This window comes from Pelodiscus sinensis, chromosome 5, assembly GCF_052426305.1.
Source record: "Pelodiscus sinensis isolate ZL-2025 chromosome 5, ASM5242630v1, whole genome shotgun sequence".
Classification (NCBI taxonomy): Eukaryota; Metazoa; Chordata; order Testudines; family Trionychidae; genus Pelodiscus; species Pelodiscus sinensis.
The window spans coordinates 108,387,971-108,409,099 of record NC_143056.1 but is presented as its reverse complement, the minus strand read 5'-3'; the positions used below and the strand labels follow the sequence as shown (position 1 = coordinate 108,409,099).

The following is a 21,129-nucleotide window of genomic DNA, read 5'->3' as shown; positions in this document are numbered from 1 at the left end:
GAGCTTGAGGTGAGCAGACTACCAGGCTGACCGAGGAAGTTGCCTTCAGGAGAGGAAGGCCTGGAGGTGCAGTCTCTCTGAGTGGGGAAAGACACTGAGGGGAAATGGAGACAGACATGGAGACACCAGCAGAGGGCACCAGGATGGGCCCCTGTTAGGTGTGTACCATGGAAGGGGTTTGAGTATCACACAGGAGTGTGACTCAGCCAAAGGGCTGAGTAGCCAGAAGGCTTTTAATGAGGCAGTGCAGGCAAATGAACTCAGCCAGATGAGGGGTACTCACATGAGATGAATGCTACCCATTACAGGTCCACACTGGCAAATCCCTTAGCAGGAGTGCCACTGCCCTCAATGGAACTCTAACAGATGCAACTTTTGTAGGATCCAGGCCTAAATATCTGCCATTAAGAAAAGTTATAATGATAGGCAAACAACACTGCTCCTGAAAAAGAACTTCTTACATTTAGGGTGTGTTTAGAGTACAGGGTTTTGTCGACAAAAGGCCACTTTTGTCGACAAAACTATACCTGTGTCTACACTACCGCCGAGTTCTGTTGACATAACATCGACAGAACTTGGCAGTTTTGTCAATGGCGGTAATCCTCATTCTACAAGGAATATGCTTTTTGTCGACAGAGTTCTGTCGACATAAGGCGTTATTGCATCTAGACTGTCCCTGTCTTCTTTGTGTGTGAATGGGGGGGGGGGATCTCTCTCAGTGAAACCAGGAGGAAACTCTATAAAATGAAACTCACTGGTTTTCCTGGTACCTGCACTGGTTTTTACTCAACCGGGGATAATCTGAACTTTACCATGGACTTCCTACAAAATCTAAGGATTTAGTTTGTCTCAACACACTGCAGTTATGTTTATAAAATTTAAGTCTACCTCTCCATTATTGTGCTGGCTGAGTGCTGGAGGAGATTGTTAATAATTCATCTGACTCATGGTATGTGAGAGTGGGAAAATTTTCTTGCCTTTTGTAAAATGACACAAAAGGCAATACAGAGAGAGAAAGTGAAAGAGCCTTTGTAACACTGACATGTATGCTCCTCAGGCAGAAACAGAGACAGAATTAGGAAAGTATTATATGTACTCACACGGGGAAGCTGAGCAGAGCTGGAACATGGCATGAGAGATGGAACACTTTGGGGCAGTGATCACAACACAACAGTTCTCCTCCATTCAGACAAACAGCACAGAAATCCTCATTCTCAATTGGATTGGCTTCCTGAGCGAGCAGAGATTTTTTCATGCCGGGGGTGCCATTGCTAAGCTTGTAATCAACAGATGGGATAGCTACAAAAGCAGATGGAGCCTGTCCTATTGGGCTGCTGATGGAGATCTTTCTATCTTTAGAGTCTTCATATGTGGGAATCCGTCCTTCAGATGGACTATCTTGATTGACCTTGAAAGAAAGAGAAATCCATAATAACAGATTTTTCTTTTTCACATCTGATTCCCTAACTGTAACAGAGATTTATCCAAAGTGACTCTTTAGAATGCAGCACTGGACTGTGACTCTGCTACTGATCTGCTAGAGCATCTGGGGCAAGTTACTTCCCAAGGAACCCTCCCTGGCCTCAACTTTCCCCATCAGTAAAACAGGGGTAATTATACTGATCCTCCACTGCAAAGTGCTTGGAGAGCTAAAGATAAAAAGTATTCTGTAAGAGCTGGAAATTATTATTAAACAGACACTAGTTCCAGCTGAGATGTCAACTCTGTATTGTTCTTCATGTCAACTAAATTCCATGTAGCATTCCTGATGAATGCAAGTCTTAAAGGAAATACATTTTTGTGTCAAAAAGGGACTAGTTCTGTTGTTCTCATCTATGGCAATTCCAAACCTCCATTAACTTCAACAGGAACCAAGTTCATGACTCCTATGTTGAGGAGGCACAGGGTTCCTTTTTAAATACTATTAAATTGAACTTCAGTTCAAAAGCAATGGTCTGGAGGGTCTTAGGTGTGTGTTTAAGTGATTCACCCTATATGATGCATGGATTAACATGCACAAATATACAACACTGCTTTAGAATCAAAGCCCGTCCAAAGTATTCCTGAAATGGAAGTAATGTGGTAGCAGAGGATACTTTAAGAAAACAAGTAACAAGTGCTGCAATGTGTATTAATCTCAGGGTTTTATACTGCTGCCTGTCAAAGTACTAGAATATCTCAGAATAGTGAAATCCATTGGCAGAGCATCACAAGAAACCCAGCAAAGTTAATGACCTTGTACACAGTAGGGTGGTGCAAAAAGAGATAAAAAAACAATCCACCAACCATGCAAACTCAACTTACTTTTATAGCCATACTTGAAGACTGGGTACCACATTCAATTATCAGAAGGAAAGTCTCATCTTGGCCACCCTTCTGTGGCTGCAGTTTGAACACTGGAAGCTCCCCGGATTCTGATGCACATATTTTCAGGCGTTCCAGTCGTACATACGGAATTTTTACCTCATTAGTATAAGCTCTGAAATTATGATAAAATTAATTAGTATTGTACAAAGTCTTCTTCTCCTAATTTCAACATCTTCTCTGTATTACTCAGTTTACTTGTTTTGAAGGCCCCAATTCAGCAAAGCATTAAAGCAGATGCCTAAAGATGAAGTTACTGGAATTTAAGCACATATTTAAGTGCTTTGCTAAACAGCAACGGTCTCTCACATTTAGAATTTAACCACGTGCTTAGATACTCACCTGAATTGGGGCCTAAATCTCTACCTTCGATGTCTGCTCTCCTGCCTTTGTGCTTCAACTGCCCAAAGCTAGTTGAAGCTGACACTCTTCAGAGTGCAACTGGCTTCAAGAAAGATCACACTAGCCATGTCACTTCTAAATGAAAATATTCGGAAAACAATATCTGGAAGCAAAATTCTGCAAAAATGGCAAGATAATTTAGAGTTCTTCATTCTATTTGTCAGAAGCTAGAAGTAAGCAACAAGGGATGGATCACTGGATAATTACCTGTTCTGTTCATTCTCTCTGGAGCATGTAGCACTGGCTATTACTAGAAGACAGGATACTGGGCTAGATGGACCTTTGGTCTGACTCAGTGTGGTCGTTCTTATGTTATTGTTCTGTTATGTCTTTCTGGACTATCCAGTACTTTTTTATATATAATTTGAATTATATGGCATTTTAGTAATTCTAGTGTTTTACTTTATAAATATTTACAAGTTCTGTACAATCAAAAAGAGTATCATGGAAGATATACCTCTCCAACATTGCTTTGAAATGTAGTTTTCCAGTTTATTAAAATGTTTTTAAAAATGTAAATCTGTCTACCCTGAGCTCCAGGGTTGAGCCCTCCAACTCATTTCATACAGATGAATGAGCTACACTTTGGCAAAGACCTTTAGCTGTGAAATGTGTGTGCATATTTTTATAAGAAACCAAAACAGAATAATGTTGTACTGAAGGGAGATTAACTGATACTCAATTATAAATGAGACAGCTAAAATAAAAATGAGCTTCAAGAAGGGTCTCTTAAGTGTCTTTATTGTTCTGTTTAAGTGATAATGTACCTTCACATGCATGTGATCTTATTTAATCACCTAACCTCTCTGACAACATACACTGCTAGATCTCTACTACACACTGCCAGTATAGTTGTATTGTGTGTACATTAGGGATGTTAGGTACCATGTAATTAAATCATCACGTAACTCCATTAAATCTTAGTGGTTACATGACTATTGGATAGTCCTGGGGGTGGGGCTGGTAGCCAGTGTGCTCCTGGCCTCACTTCCGGGGAGCACCTGGCCACCCCATGCTGGTGCCTCTGTACCAGAGGCAGCAACACAGGATGATAGGCAGAGCCAGTCCATGAGGGAAACCAGTTTAAAAACCAGCTCCCCTTGCAGACCAGCTGCCTACCACCCTGTGCTGCTGCCCTCTGACACAGAGGCAGCAGCATGGGATGGCAGCCCATTTGTGGGGGGTCCAAGCTCCCCACAGACAGAGGCTGCTCTGAAAGATGTGGAGCAGACTCTGTCCACAGGGAGCTCAGACCCCCTGGATAGGGGCTGCTGCTGTGAAGCAGCCTCTGCCCACGGCAGGCTCAGGCTCACCATGGACAGAGGTTGCTCTATGGGATGCAGAGCAGCTTCTGTCCACGGGGAGCTCTGGGCCGCCACAGACAGAGGTTGCTTTGCAGCAGCCTCCCCCTGCCCATGCTGCTGCCTCTAATAAGCAGTTTCCCCCAGCACTAGCTCCTGCCTGCCCACCCCACCTCTGTAGGAGGCGGGGGGAAGGGGGAGGCAGATTTGCAGAGCCAATATGCATGGGGAGCTGGCTAAAAAGTGAACTTCCCATGCGTATCAGCTCCAGCCTGCCCCCCTCGCCCTCCGCATTGCTGCCTCTCTAGCAGAGGCAGCAGCGTGAGGGTGGGGGGGAACAGACAGATCCAGTGCTCTTGGGAGCCTGCTTAAAGCCATCTCTTAACAGGCACAGGCTCCCACTCCCCCGACTCTGATACAGAGGCAGCAAAGTGGGAGAAATATGTGTAGTCGACAAGATTCACCAATAAGTCCAGGCTTATCTGATAATTGTATAGTTGACTACATGCTGACATCCCCAGTGTACATTCCACTGAAATTAGGAACACAAGAGATGTTGGTGGATGTACTTGTTTTGTTCATCAGCCGTGATGATATTTAATGATATGTAGATCCAGATCCTCACCCATATCAGACTTCTGTTCAATACAATTTCAGAGGTGGAAAAAGTTGTGTACACAGTAGGAGCCACCTTTCTGCTCCCCCAATTCCTAGTACATCTGGGGCCCACTTCACATCCTAGTGTACTTTAGAGCAGCCTTAAAAATACCAATGCAATTTCAAAAAGCCCTTACAAATGTCTTCAGGGAGGTAGGATATATGGCATTAGTCATGGGTGCTACTTTATGTCTTCAAGAATTGTTAGCTATAAGGCAATTTGTTTTCCTGCCAAAAACACTAAAAGAGATACATTCTTGGACTATATGCCTGAAATGTCATGACCAATGGAAAGTGATACTATTACCTGACATTCTGATTACTTTTTATATCCATCTCTCTATGTTCCTGTTCACTGTTATTGGACTCTGGAAAAGAAAACAAGAAAATTAAGAAAACATAATATCACAGTCAGATTAGGGTAGGGAGGTACTTTAATATTCACACATTTATTACAAGTTTGTAATGTGATATCATATTTGCAATTGGAAACAATATTACATTCCCCCCATCACTCACAGGATCTGATGTCTTTGTCCTCAGGATGCCCCTGTATGGTTGAGAAACACTCTTGTCCCCATTTACAGATTGGGAACCGAGACACTGATATATAGGCTAGGGGTGTTAAATATTGCTTAATTGAATAGTTGAGTAACCTCGTGAAATTTCATCGGTTAGTCGACTATTCCATAGTCCCCAGGGGTGGGGCCGGCAGTCATTGTATCAGAGGCAGCAGTGCAGGGTGCCAGGCAGGAGCTGGTCTGCAAGGGATGTCAGTTTAAAAACCAGCTCCCGTTGAGGACCAGCTGCCTGTCGCCTTGTGCTGCTGCTTCTGAGAAACAGGCAACAGTATGGGGTGGCAGCAGTCCCTATCTGGGGCAGGGGTCTGAGCTCCCACACTCAGCGCAAGCCAAAACTAAGCTGGGCTGTCTGCCCACACGGCTCTCCATATACTTGAAATGCAGAGCTGAAACAGGAGTAGTCCTGGACCCAGCATGAGCCAGGACTGAGCTGGGCTGCCTGCCTGCTCACCAACTAATACACTTTAAATGCAGAGCTGATGCAGGGGTAGGTCCTGGACCCATTGCAAGCCAGCACTGAGCCGGGCTGCTGGCCAGTCTGCTAAAAAAATTACTCATATGGAGAAGGGGAGAGGAAAATGTATGTCGTCTATACTTAGCATCAACCCATAAGCTTTTCCTTATTGGTTAATCGACTACACTATTACATTACTAAGATAGACACCTAAATACCCTTTGAGACTCTGCACCTAAAGCCACACAGGATATTTGTGGTAGAGCAAGAACTGAATGTGGGTCTCCCATAGCCCATTCTTCCTCACCCATATAAACACAAGCACCATTCTTTCCTTCCATCTGTGGCACTGTGTGTGTAATTCTTGTTACAGAATTTAATTACACAGCATTCATTTGGGAACAGGGTGCCCTATTTTACTATCATTGACTGGAATGGGACCAGGATTGGGCCCATTGTGTACACTATCATTTTCTCCTTTGAGTAACACAGAGTTAAAGACAAAAAAATTCAAATAACACAGTTTTAAGGAGTCAACATGGAAGTTCAAGGCAAACGTTGCAGAGACACTACACTTGGGTCAGACTGTGAGAGGCCCTTGGGTGTCCATAGGCACCGACTTCTCTAGGTGGGGGCTGGTTGACACCCGTCACCCTTCCACTCCACTCCTTCTCCCAAACCTCCAACCCCACCTTGCTTATTCCTTTGCCTGCCCCCAGGGCACTCCAGGTTAGAGGGAAGACTGAGGGTACGTCTACACTACAGTGCTATTTCGAATTAACTTAATTCAAAATAGTTAATTCGAATTAAGCAAATTCAAATTAACGCATCTACACAGAAAATGCATTTTGAAATAGCATTTTGCTATTTCGAAATAGAGCGTCCACACTGAATGGACTCTGAATCGGAGTTAAGGCTGGCCAGAACCAGTGCCGGCAGGGCACCAGGTCAGGACCTCTTGTGTGGGGCTGCTGCCTGTGGCTATCTGAGGTCCGTGCTTAAAGGGACCCTACCCCCTACCCCGGACAGACAGTTCTCAGGTGTCTCTGCTTGCTTGTCTACCTCAATGAGGGACAGCAAAGCATTTGTGTCTCAGAATGCTCTGGTTGCCCTCATTTGGGACACCCTACCACTCTGCAACATGGAGACAGAGCTGCCCCTGGGCACTCTGGTGCGTCTTGCGGACACGCTGCCATCAGCCTGGCTGCACTTTCTGCAGGCTGCCATCCGGGGAGTCCATCGGGGGCTGTCAGTATCCAGGGAGCCCTACAGGAGAGCGTACACCCCAAGGAGCACTAACAGTCTCCGTGGTCTGCCCCACTGGGGGCGTATGCCTCATTCCTCCCTCATGTCCTTCCACTTACCGCTCCTTAGCTCCCCTTCCTGCTGTCAAATAAAATACACATATTTTCAAAAATAAAAACTCTGTTTATTTAACACGACTGGGGGGTGGGGGGAGAGGATGAACCTCTGGGGAGACTGGGGAAAGGAGAGAGGGTGGGAGAGGGGAGGAGGAAAACTGGGAGGAGGAAGCTGGAAGGGGGAAGCCAGGGGAAGAAGAAGGAGGGGAAGCTCAGGGGTGGGGGTCTCGCCGGGCCACATGTCTCCCAGCATACCATGTGCGGGGGCCTTGGCGTCCCTAGGGGGATGGGGAGGAGGGTGTGGAGGTTGAGGTGGGGGGTGTGGAGATTGAGGAGGAGGTTGAGGAGGGAGAGGCGGGAGGGGGAGAAGGAGTGGGAGGAGGAACAGGAGCTGGGGAGGCAGCAGGCGCAGGAGCGGCACAAGGCAGCATGCTCTGCACCAGGGTCCCCAGATGGGCACAGGTGGCACGACCCTGGGCAAGCAGCTCCCACTGGAACTCCCGTTCTTCCTACGCCTGCTGCTCCATGATGCAGCTCTGGTTTCGCTGGGCTGCCAGGTGCTGCTCATGGTACCCTAGCAGTGTTGCGATGGTCCTGCGGAGCCCTAAGGTGCGGGAGCATGTCCCAGGTGGGATGGTGCGCCCTGCACGTACAGCTGGTGCGGCTGTGGAGAAAGAAGAGAAGTGGTCAGTTGTCCCTGGGGACACAGTGGGTGAAGCCCAGCCCCCCCGCGAGGTGAGGATGACCGTGCCCTGCACCATCAGAGCCGCTGCACTTTCCCAGACGCCATGTTTGTAATGTCCAGCTATCCCCGGGAGTGGGAGGTGCCCCGAGACCACACCCATGCCCTTGTTCCATGTATAGTGCAGCTGAGGTAGGGGGAGATGTCCCCTGCCTCTGGGTAGAGGAAGTGTGTGAAGGGAGGGCGTCCTGCTGTGTCCCACCCCGGGGTCAGGAGCATGTCAGGTCTCTTCACACACACGTGTGCCTATCAGGCCACGGCCCCTGTGTGTCACGCAGCTGGAGCCACCGGCCCAAGGGTGGCATGGCACGTGCTTGCACGTGCACAGGTTGCTGTGTGATGTGTGGTAGGCAAGGGCCATGCGCGTGGTCCCTGGTCTCCCTCCCTGCTCCACCCGGGTAGGGTATGGTGATGACACTTACCTGGTTTGGCCTCTCCGGATGACCCTGCTGACTCCAGTGCTGGGACGGCTTGGGGCTCCTGCTGGTGTGGCACCCTCAGTGATGTCCCCTTTGCAGCGCCCAAGTCAGGGCCCTCCAGTCCCGGCTCACTGTCCTCCATGGTGGCGCGGGCCGTCCCGTCCCCCAGGATGAGGTTGAGGGCGGGAAAGTAGGGGTAGGTGTCAGCCCTTGCTCCGGCGCCACCCCTGGTGGCCCTGGCATACACCTGCCGCAGTTCCTTCACTTTGAGGCGCACCTGCTCCTGCGTGCACCTATGGCCTTTTCTGGCCATGGTGGCTGCTGTGCGGCCATAGACGGCACGTTCCTCTGCCTAGTGCGGAGATCATGGAAATTGGGGGCCTCCCCCCAAACTTCATGGAGGACCATGTCTCCGCACTATCCACGAGGGCGCGCGCCATCTACGGCCCCTGGCTGTCCCCTGGGTGCTGGGGGACAGAGCGGGGGAAGGCTGGCTGCCATTGTGCGGCCACTGGGTGAGGGGCTGTGGCTGCTGGCAAGCCTGGCTCTGGCACGTGCCCAGTCGCCAGACTCTACCCCTTTAAGGGCTGCGGGGCTGAGGGAGAGGAGAGGAGTTTTCCTGGTTGTGCCCAGAGTAGCCACCAGGGGAAACTGGGAAGGGCTGGAGGCCAGCTAATTCGAATTAAATGTCTACACAGCACTTAATTCAAATAGCTATTTCGAATTTGGCATTACTCCTCATAGAATGAGGTTTACCAAATTCGAATTAAGTGCTTCGCTTATATTCGAAACAGCGATTTGCATGTACAGATGCTATTAAAGTTAATTCGAAATAACAGCTGTTATTTCGAATTAACTTTGTAGTGTAGACATAGCCTGACAGAGCTACTCATTGTCTGAACTGTATCCTGGGTATGTCACAGTAAACAAGGAGCCTCCCATATTGTGTAGCTGCACAAGATCCCCCACAAGAGCAGTTGTTACATTCCAAGAAGTGCAGAGAATGCTTGCTTCTGCTCTTTCCTGACACACAGAATAAAAGGGGGCAGGAAGGAGGCATGCTTAAGGCTCAAATCTCTACACCAGCCCACAGACTGATAGCAATGGAGCGATTGTAACTGGCTGTGGCGTTCCTTCTAGAGTGCTATAGGTCAGTGTTTCTCAACCTTTTTTTTTTTTATAAAGTACCCCTTTAAAAAAATTATTAAGTACTCTCAGTACCTACAATTTTCAGACACACAGTTCTATGTGTGAATAGTCTCATTAATAGGCAAAATCTAGTTCTCCATTAAGAACAGTCATAGTCTTTGGCTGAAGGGAACATTCTTCAGTACAATGAGCCACGAAAAAACACACTGTGCAATATGCTAACTTAACCAATATTTGCTAGGGTACCTAAGTGTAGCACTAAGTGGAATTCACATAACATTTCAAAACTAATTTTTAAAAAAGAGAGAATCTGGCTTGTTTTAATAAGTTCTTTTCTAGTGAGCCCTGCAAGTCTCATTCACAGGAAATCTTCTCAAAAAACTAATCCTACGAGTGCTTCATCAATACACCACTTGCAAGCTTTCAGCCCTTCTGAGTCAGTGATGTGCCAGTTAGCAATTCAAGAGACACCATTTCCATGTTTTTCCTTCTGAAATGAGACTAAAGATTCCTTTCCACTGTGTTGGGTACTTGATGATGTTTTAAACAATGCTGGCCAGTATGCAGTATAATAAGATGTACTACACCAAATTAAATTCAGAAACGCTGGCAAGTGGAGTGAGACCCTGTCATGGATTGTGTTAAAAATCCTGGTTCAAGCTGACAGGTGTGAACTCAAGTTCAATTAACACAACTGAAAATATAAGCTCTACCTACGACACAAAATATGTGTGAAGCTATTTAGGAGCATTGGGGCTGAATTTTGTTTTTAAGAGGGGGTGTTTGGGACTGTAAAAGAACATATAATGAGACTGAGGTCATAGACAAGACTGAAGCAAAAGGAAAAAGAGGCAAGATCATGGTGGGGAACCTAAGGCCTGGGGGCTGGATGCAGCCCCTGGCTTGCTTGAATCTGGCTCCTGAGGTTCAGAGCTCTCCCCCTTCCCCATTTGGGAGCCTATGCTGGCACTTCAACCTCCTCCCCCTCTCCATTCCTCCCCTCGCCATCCCCTCTGCAAGACTGAAGCACACAAAATCGATCAGCCTGGATTCCTGTAGGCTCTGATGTGCGAGAGGAATGTGGGGAGTATCTTTCTCCTTCTCAGTCAGGAGCCATGTCAGTGAGGGTTTTTTTCTCATTTGTATGTGTCCACAACTGATTTTTCTGTGAGTCAGCGGCCCCTGGCCCAAAAAAAAGTTTCCCACTCCTGTGTAAGAATATTGCGATCGTGGAAAAACCTAGAGAGAGAGAATTTTTGGATCTAGTGCTGGCTAAAGGAATTTAGGGGGGCTGGTAAGCCAAGAAACTGCTCGATTCTGTTCTTGGCTCCTTCTGCATTCAGAGACACAGGACTTTGTACATTCTGGTACAATACTTCATTAAAGAAATATCTGTCTGCCACCAATTTTACCTCCCAACTGGAAAACCCACTGAGCCCCAAACTATGGCTAGTCGCTCAGGTCAAAAATGGGCAACAGCAATTAAAAAAAAGATGATAAAAAAAAACTGGTACCTTCTTCATTTCTAAGTTGTTTTACAGAAGCCAACTGCAGGCAAGAAGCATTGCTGATGATTGCTGAAGGAGAGGCAAACTGCTGAGATTTCTTGATTGAAAGATTAATAGGCTCTTCTAGCATTTTTTGCATAGGAAGAGCTAATTCATTAATAGTGTTCGTTCCAGCAATGGCTGAGTCATTTCCAAGAGGGTCATCCATGGTACTAAAATCTTCATTTTCCAGCTTGAGGGGAAAGAGTAAAGAATTCAAACTTTACTGTTTCCTTTTTTAATTTCCTTCCCAAGAAAATAATTGTAACAAGTTTTCAAATATGAGAGGAACAGCATTTCTTTTATCAAAGTAATACCCTTAACCTACTGATTATGACACAACAAGCATTATCAATTAAAGTGCATTCCTTTGCTATAAAGCAGCCAGATGTGTTAATAATTCTTACCTTGCACTTAGTGTTCCCCAGGAATACATCGCCTGTTGCTAAGTTATCAGTAGTCCAAGAGTTCAGGTCATTTGTAGCTCTGTCTAATGCCAAGTTGTAGCCAAGCATAGATTCTGGCTGAATATCAGAGGTGGGAAGCATATTCTGAGATTCACTGAGGGATATAGTGGATACTCCTTGCATCTGGGGATCCACTGACCGAGATAACCTTGTAGCAGAGGGTTCCATTTCTACAGGGTTTGAAAAGCCCACAATGTTCAGTGAAGCCGAACGCTGAAAAACAAATATGTTAATCAGTTTTTAAAACAGTAAAATGCTGCTGTTATTTCTAGAGAGCATGAGATACAATATCTCATAATGCTTAATGAAACAGCCACGTCACAAGGGCTTTGAAAGTATCTATCGTAATCTCATGTCATTTACCAAAAGGCTTTATAACCATGATTAAAGCCAAAATCAGGAAAAGTAGATTCCTATGTCTCTCTTCCCAACTTCTCTCACCCCCAGCAAGCTACCAGACTCTCTTTCTTTTACCACTGTAATGGGTCCCTGATTTCTCACTTCTTATAATGAATGAGAAATCTAAACACATGGAATATTGAACTAAATCTATCCCTGTTATAACTCTGGTGATTTCAAAGAGGTTATACTAAAGACAATATAAGAATCGGACCTAATATAAGTGAAGGCAATTCTAGGAGGGACTTCAGTGATGCTGAGCACATTTCACCAAGGGATGAGTCTGGCCAACTGAGCACCTGCTCATTATAACATCAAAGTGTAAATGGAAAAATGCATGTTTACACATATGGGTCTGATGAGGGAAGGATGCACCTGTTTAGTTATCAAAGAAAGGGAAAAAACCCTACACAGGCAAACGAGGTCTCTGCAAGAAAAAATGTAATGAAATGTATCTGCTAGTGCTTCATGCATTCTTAGGGTATTTCACTGTCAAATGCAGAAATAAGGATATGCAAGCCAAAGCAAATCCACTCATCTGTGTGACTCCTTTAAGCTGTTTTACAGCACTGTGTGTGTGACATGATTGAAATCCTGACTCTTCTATAGTCCATATCAAACGAATGTAAGTAGTCTTAAGAAGTATGCAGATCTGAATTCTTTGAAGATGTACTTCCACATTTAGTTTCTCACAGTTCAGTGATATTCATTATGCCTGATAATTCACTGACTAAATCCTTTTAATTTAACTGCAATGTCATAACTTTAACTTATCATACAAAATGATAAAGAAACAAGCATTTTTTTATTACATTTGTTAACTATTGTTAGTTCATTCTGGAGTCTGATAACTTGTTCCCAAGTCAACAGGGCAATGATGAAGTAGCATAAAAAAATAATTGTCCGGATTCTGCTCTATTATATTTGTGTAAATTCTAGCGTGGCACAGTGCCTTAGTCAACAGCTAAGCCCGCACTCTGGTCATGTAAACACCATTTAAAAGTCTCCATAAGGTGGTAGAAATGTAGCCGTGTTAGTCTGGTCTAGCTGAAACAAAAAACAGGACTATGTAGCACTTTAAAGACTAACAAGATGGTTTATTAGATGATGAGCTTTCGTGGGCCAGACCCACTTCCTCAGATCAAATAGTGGAAGAAAATTGTCACAACCATATATACCAAAGGATACAATTAAAAAAATGAACACATATGAAAAGGACAAATCAAATTTCAGAACAGAAAGGGATTTGTCCTTTTCATATGTGTTCATTTTTTTAATTGTATCCTTTGGTATATATGGTTGTGACTATTTTCTTCCACTATTTGATCTGAGGAAGTGGGTCTGGCCCACGAAAGCTCATCACCTAATAAACCATCTTGTTAGTCTTGAAAGTGCTACATAGTCCTGTTTTTTGTTCCATAAGGTGGAGTTGTTAAGGCCTAAATAGTAGTTTAGAAGGGGCAGGAGGAGGACTAATGAGCAAACTGACCCACTAACAGAAGAGGTGCAAGTCGGCACAGGAAGGACAAGGAGAAAGAAGCAGGCTAGCAGAGCTAGAAAATATCTTTTTTAGAAATTCCTTCCCACTCTCCTTCTAAGTATTTAGCAGACAGTAAACCTGTTAATGAGATGCTGTATGGATCAGTAAGGTGGTAGAGAGAGAAAATATAAACAAACTGGGCCAGGATATTTAAAAACTAACTGTCTCCAAATCTCTGTAGACTAAGTAAAGACAGGAGTGGGACAGAGCAGTGTCACGTGTGGTTAACTCCAATAAAGTCAGAAGAGGAATTTGACACTTTCAAGGCAGCTCAAGTACATGCTGAGATCAGAATCCAGCCCTATGACTTTTATTTGGTATTACAGAAACCTGGTGGGATGGGACGCATGATTGGAATGTTGGTATGGAAGGGTACGGCTTGCTCAGGAAGGACAGACAGGGAAAAAAGGGAGGAGGGGTTGCGTTGTATATTAAAAATGTACACACTTGGACTGAAGTGGAGATGAACGTAGGAGATAGCTGTGTAAAGAGTCTCTGGGTTAAGCTAAAAGGGGTAAAAAACTAGGGTGATATCATGCTAGGAGTCTACTACAGGCCACCTAGCCAGGTGGAAGAAGTGGATGAGGCCTTTTTTAAACAATTAACAAAACTATCCAAAACTATGGTGGTGATGGGGGACTTCAGCTATCCAGACATATGTTGGGAAGCTAACACAGGGGGGCACAGGCTATCCAATAAGTTTCTGGACTGCATTGGAGACAACTTTCTGTTTCAGAAGGTTGAAAAAGCTACCAGAGGAGAAGCTGTTCTGGATTTGGTTTTAACAAATAGGGAGGAACTAGTTGAGAACTTGAAAGTGGAAGACAGTATAGGGGACAGTGATCATGAAATAATAGAGTTCATGATCTTAAGGAAAGGTAGAAGGGAGACCAGCACAATTGAGGTAATGGATTTCAGGAAGGCAGATTTTGATAAGCTCAGAGAACTTGTAGGTAAGGTCCCATGGGAAGCAAGACTGAAGGGAAAAACAACTGAGGAGAGTTGGAAGTATTTCAAAGGGACGTTGTTAAGGGCCCAAAAGCAAACAATTCCGCTGTGTAGGAAAGATAGAAAATATGGCAAAAGACCAGCTTGGCTTAACAAGGAGATCTTGCATGATCTCAAAATAAAAAAGGAGTCATATAAAAAATGGAAACTAGGACAAATAACAAAGGATGAATATAGGCAAGCAACACGGGAATGCAGGGGCAAGATTAGAAAGGCAAAGGCACAAAATGAGATCAAACTAGCTACAGGCATAAAGGGAAACAAGAAGACCTTTTATAAATACATTAAAAGCAAGAGGAAGACCAAGGACAGGGTAGGCCCACTGCCCAGTGAGGAGGGAGAAGCAGTAACAGGAAACTTGGAAATGGCAGAGATGCTCAATGACTTCTTTGTTTCGGTCTTCACCGAGAAGTCTGGAGGTGTGCCTAACATAGTGAATACAAGCAGAGAGAGGGTAAGTTCAGAAGATAGGATACACAAAGAACAAGTTAAAAATCACTTAGGAAAGTTAGATGTCAGCAAGTCACCAGGTCCTGATGAAATGCATCCCAGGATACTCAAGGAGCTGATAGAGGAGGTATCTGAGCCTTTAGCTATGATCTTTGAAAAATCATGGCAGACAGGGGAGATTCCAGAAGACTGGAAAAGGGCAAATATTGTGCCCATCTATAAAAAGGGGAATAAGAACAACCCAGGAAACTACAGACCGGTCAGTTTAATGTCTGTCCCAGGGAAGATAATGGAGCAGGTAATTAAGGAAATCATATGCAAACACTTGGAAGGTAATAAAGTGATAGGGAATAGCCAGCATGGGTTTGTGAAGAACAAGTCATGCCAAACTAATCTGATAGCTTTCTTTGATAGGATAACGAGCCTTGTGGATAAGGGAGAAGCGGTGGATGTCATATACCTAGACTTTAGTAAGGCATTTGATACGGTCTCGCATGATATTCTTATTGATAAACTAGGCAAATATAACTTAGATAGGGCCACGATAAGGTGGGTGCATAATTGGCTGGATAACCGTAGTCAGAGAGTTGTTGTTAACGGTGCTAAATTCTGCTGGAAAGGGATAACAAGTGGAGTTCCTCAAGGGTCTGTTTTGGGACCCGTACTGTTCAATATCTTCATCAATGATGTAGATATTGGGATAGAGAGTACGCTTATTAAGTTTGCAGATGATACCAAACTGGGTGGGGTTGCAACTTCTTTGGAGGATAGGGACATAATTCAAAATGACCTTAGCAAGTTAGAGAAATGGTCAGAGGTAAACAGGATGAGGTTTAATAAAGAGAAATGCAAAGTGCTCCACTTAGGAAGGAACAATCAGTTCCATACATACAAGATGGGAAGCGACTGTCTAGGAAGGAGCATGGCGGAAAGGGATCTAGGGGTCATAGTGGACCACAAGTTGAATATGAGTCAACAGTGTGATGCTGTTGCAAAAAAAGCAAATATGATTCTAGGTTGTATCAACAGGTGTGTTGTAAGCAAAACTCGTGAAGTCATTCTGCCGCTCTACTCTGCACTAGTTAGGCCTCAGCTGGAGTACTGTGTCCAGTTCTGGGCGCCACATTTCAAGAAAGATGTGGAGAAATTGGATAGGGTACAGAGAAGAGCGACAAGAATGATTAAAGGTTTAGAGAACATGACCTATGAAGCCAGGCTTCATGAACTGGGCTTGTTTAGTTTGGAAAAAAGAAGATTAAGGGGGGACATGATAGCGGTTTTCAAATATCTAAAAGGGTGTCACAAGGAGGAAGGAGAAAATTTGTTCCTCTTGGTTTCTGAGGACAGGACAAGGAGTAATGGGCTTAAAGTGCAGCAGGGGAGGTTTAGATTGGACATTAGGAAAAAATTCCTAACTGTCAGGGTGGTCAAATATTGGAATAAATTGCCAAGGAGGGTGGTGAAATCGCCTTCTCTGGAGATATTTAAGAACAGGTTAGATAGACATCTGTCAGGGATGGTGTAGACGGAGCTTGGTCCTGCCTTGAGGGCGGGGGGCTGGACTCGATGACCTCTCGAGGTCCCTTCCAGTCCTATTATTCTATGATTCTATTTTTACCTGAGCATGCAGTCTAATTTCCTTTTAATCACCCTGGAACTGATCCTACAGTAGGTGTTTTGCCCGAGTAGGACTGCAGTATCCGTCTACTTAAAGACTACTGCATTGAAGATAGAAGGGACCTTATCTTCCCCAGCATTAGGGTAAGTTTACTCCACTCTGTCAGAACAAAAGTCTGCTGCAGCCTTAACCAGCCACATCAAGATTCCCTCCTCTTACTGCAGACAGGAACCTTACGTGATGTAGGGTTAATAGGTCAGCCTCTATGCCAATGCCTCTTGGTATAGCCAGTGCAGGTATATGACTTAGGAAAAAGGAAAGTGGCTGAGCTTTCCCTACATCTCAGGTGTCTGGGCTGCTGTTGAATAAGCTCCACTTACGGGTCATCAAGTCCTGCAGTCATGGCAGTACCAAGCACCACCTAAGCAGTCATTGACAAGTGTTTCTCTAAACCGCTCTTAAAAATCTCCAATGATGCAGGTTCCACAACCTCCCTAGGCAATGTATTCTAATGCTTAGCCACCTTGACAGTTAAGAAGTTTTTTCTGATGTCCAACCTAAACCTCCCTTGCTGCAATTTAAGCCCATTGCTTCTTGTAATATCCTCAAAGATTAAAGATAATATTTTTTCTTCTGCCGCCTTGTAACAACCTTTTAGATATTGAAAGCCATTATCATGTCCCCTCTCTGTCTTCTCTTTTCCAGACTAAACAAATCCAGTTCTTTCAATTTTCCTGCCTAGGTCATGTCTTCTAAATCTTTAGTTATTTTTGTTGCTATTCCCTGGATCTTCTCTAATTTGTTCACATGCTTTCTGAAATGTGGCACCCAGAACTGGACACAATAATCCAAATGAGGCCTAATCAGAGGCCTTGGTGACTTGAAGACATCTACCTTGTCTAAGTAATTTTTAACTTACTCTTTCCATATTGTGGCTTCTGAACCTACCCCATTTTCCCTGGAGTTCACTCTGTTAGACATCCAATCACCACCAACAGTCTTGGTGAAAAATTAAACAAAGAAGTCAGTAAGTACCTATGCTATTTTCACATTTTCTGTTATTGTTTTCTCCTCTTCAATGAGTAAAAGACCTACCCTTTCCTTGGTCTTTCTCATGCTTCTAATGTATTAGTAAAAGGGTTTCTTGTTAACCTTTATGTCTCTAGCTAGCTTGAGCTCATTATTTGCCTTGGCCTTTCTAATTTTGCCCCTACACACTTATGTTGTTTATGTTCATCCTCTGTAATTAGACTCAGTTTCCATTTTTTGTAGGACTCCTTTTTCAGTTTTAGATCATTCAGGATCTCCTGTTTAAGCCAGGGTGTCTCTTGCCACACTTCCTATCTTTCCTACGCAGTGAAATAGTTTGCTCTTGTGCCTTAAGAATGTCCTTTTGAAAAACTGCCAACTCAATTGTTTTTTGTTAGACTTGCTTCCCATGGGATCTTACCTGCCAATTCCCTGAGTTTGCTCAAGTCTCCCTTCTTGAAATCCATTATTTATCTTGTTCTCCTTCCTACCATTCCTTAGAATTATGAACTCTGTCATATCATGATCTCTTTTTACCCCTTTTATCCTTTCCCAAAGACTCTACACAAGTTTGTTTTCTATCTCCATCTCAATGTCAGTCCAAGTGCTTCCATTTTAATATATAAGGCAATACCTCCTCCCTTTTTATCCTGCCTGTCCTTCCTGTGCAAGCTGTACCCTTCTATACCAATATACCAGTTACGTGTATAATCCCACCAACTCTGAGATACCAACTATGTCATAGTTATGTTTATTTGCTAGCATTACAAGTTTTTCCTGCTTATTTCACATACTTCATTATTATACAGACATTAAGACACTGATTTGATTTCCTCCCCATATTCTTTTTTGTCCCTCCTTTATCCCTGCTAGGATAGCCCATTCTCCCCACAGTTTCTGACCCTTCTCCCAGGTCTCCATGGTTTTGGTCCTCTGTCCTGAGGGGCTCTGATCTGGTCCTCAGGTTGCTCTAATTGACACCTTAGGACCAGATCAGAGCTGCCTCAGGACTGAGGGAATGCCACAATAATTTAAATCCACCTTTTTGCATACCATCCTCCCTAAGCAAGCTAGCAGTGGGGCTGGGAGCAGAACCCAGATCTCCTCACTCTTTGTCTCCTGTTGTAATCAATACATCTCTATCTTTCCTCATGAATATTACAACATTATTACCATCTGTTATACACTAAGGCCACATTCTGCAAAGAGCCATGCATGCTCTGGTTAAAATGGTTGCCCCATTGAAGTCAATGCAAGTTTTGTCATTATCTTCAAGTGTGCCAGGATTTCATCCTGTGAGCTGTCATACTGAAAACAGTGAGACAACTTATAGTGCATACTGTTAGGGATATGCATAAGCCTTTCTAGGATGAGGGCCTGAAGTATTTACAATGAATATATCTAAAGAGCTGAAATTCAATAGTTATATACTTTTGATTCTGCCAGCTAGAGTAGGTTACATGAGGAAACTTTTTAGATTGTATAAGCCAGTATAAAACATAACTCTTGCTAAAAAGGAAAAAGAATAATGAGGCCATCAAACTATCATCTGTCTCTCCCTGGTGGCAGAAATTAATTTTTGTGGTTATTTTAATGAAGATGAAACATTATGATCTTTTAGTACAAAATATTTAAAAAGCTCACAGTAAAGTACAGACACATTCCATTCTGATCCATAGAACTGCTGTCAAGTGCTAAGTGAACAATGCACTGGGAACAAGGCTCATTAATATCCTATTAATTCACCCCCTAAAATAATCATTTCTTTTGCCATTAGCAAAAAATCTCTCTTTTCCCCTGGCAGCTCAGCTAGGGTTGAAAATGTGATGGCTTCAAAGAACAGGCTTTTGTTTTATGAAAGCATTATTGCTTTTACATTGCATCCTTTGAACAACAACAAGAATTAACAATCATTCTGAGTAGATAATGGTTGTATGTGCAGGCAAATTTGACATTTTAATATACAGCTTGTCACACAGAAATAAATCTGTGTCATAACATATGGAGTTCTTGTTATCTAATAATGAAATTTAGTCTGATGACCTTTGTTATATAATGGTAGCCAAATTTCAATTGTGCAAAAACACTTTTTGCCAAAAATTTCACACCTATGGTATTTTAAGGTAAGAATAAATAACATGCAAGCTAAGTATGAATAAATATCTCTCTGATCATAGTAGCATTCCAAGAAGGTCCTATGTAAACATGCAGCACTAACACAGAAGAATTCTGAGATGCAAATACTTACCTTTAAAGACTGGGATTAGATTTGTTAGGATTGTTTTGGCAAAGTCTCAAGGCTGTTGACATTAAGTGTGATTTATAAAGAAGCTAAAACTATGAACTGACAATAAGAGAAATAACAGAGCAAATGGTTGCAGAGTAATGAACGGCTGCTATTAAGTGGAACAATCCCCATGGCAGCTCATTATGCTAGTGAGGTTAAACAAATGCACTGCTCCAATCCAGTTGTCTAACTCGCCACTCACAGTAGCACTTTCTAATTGTATTTCACAACAGGGTATAAGCTAAAGGATCTCTTTTTCTCTACAATGAGCAAAAAATCCAAATCTTTCTTAATCTTCTATCCTAACAAACTGGACCTTTTTTAAAGTGGAGGAAGAAAGATTCCCTAGAGAAATCGGGTCCTGTTTTATTTAATCTACATTCCAAGTCAAAGTGATGGGTTTTGTTCAATTATTACCATCCTAAGAAATATAATTAATTGTATTAAGCATGAACATGTTTGTACTGCAAACAGCTCAACTCTTTATTCAGCACACTCTAGTACCTTGAAAACTAGCATGCAACTATTATGATTATTCATTTCTTAGTACTGACAACATTCTCGGTGCTCTACCAATATAAATCAAGATATGCCCTTACCCTGCCAAAACATATCTCAAATACCGCTGTATGAAAGGCACCATTAGACATGCACCTGAGCAAAGACAGATCAGAGGTCATCAGTAAAGCTTAGGACAAACGTGATGTGTTGGGAATTGAGAAAAATGCATAACACTTCCTCTGTAACAGATAAAATCCAATTTTATCTTATATCATAGTAATATTAACCACTGAGTGACAGAATGAGAGGCATTCATGTTTATTATATCTTAGGAGAAGTAAAGAAGTTCCATCTTGAACTACCAAGGTGCAGCCCTATGACAAATTCCAAGAAAAAGATATAAAATACAACATTTAGAAATTGAAGCAAGACAAAATCAGACTGGAAATAAGGAATACATTTTGAACAGTGAGGGTAATTAATCACTAGAAAAGTTTACCAAGGATGATGGTTAAATCTCGATCACTAGCAATTTTTAAGTCAAGATTGGATGTTTTCTTAAAATTGTAATCAATCAGTGAGTATTTTGGAAAACTTCTCCAGCTATGATACAAGTGAAGTCAGAATGGATGATCGGAGTGATCACTTCTGGCCTTAGAAGCTATAAAAGACTACCTGATATGGAAGTACAGTAGACTTCCGATAATCTGGAACCTTTCAGACCTAGGTGGTGCCGGATTATCTGATATGCTGGACTATCAGGAGGTACTAAAAGATGGTTATATATATATATATATATATATATATATATATATATATATATATATATATATATATATACATACACACACAC

The 21,129-nt window shown here is 43.2% G+C and overlaps 1 protein-coding gene across 1 annotated transcript in view; it reads right to left on the bottom strand.

Moving 5' to 3' along the window:
* The window catches only part of TRIM66 (tripartite motif containing 66), an 83,218-nt gene that overhangs the window by 10,163 nt on the left and 51,926 nt on the right, over window positions 1–21,129 (bottom strand). The window contains exons 11-15 of the mRNA XM_025189972.3: window positions 11,385–11,657; window positions 10,945–11,170; window positions 5,032–5,092; window positions 2,305–2,479; window positions 1,101–1,408 (exon numbers count right to left, since the gene is read on the bottom strand). Of these exons, the coding sequence (XP_025045757.3) occupies window positions 1,101–1,408; window positions 2,305–2,479; window positions 5,032–5,092; window positions 10,945–11,170; window positions 11,385–11,657 (1,043 nt within the window). The remainder of the gene's footprint in view (window positions 1–1,100; window positions 1,409–2,304; window positions 2,480–5,031; window positions 5,093–10,944; window positions 11,171–11,384; window positions 11,658–21,129) is intronic.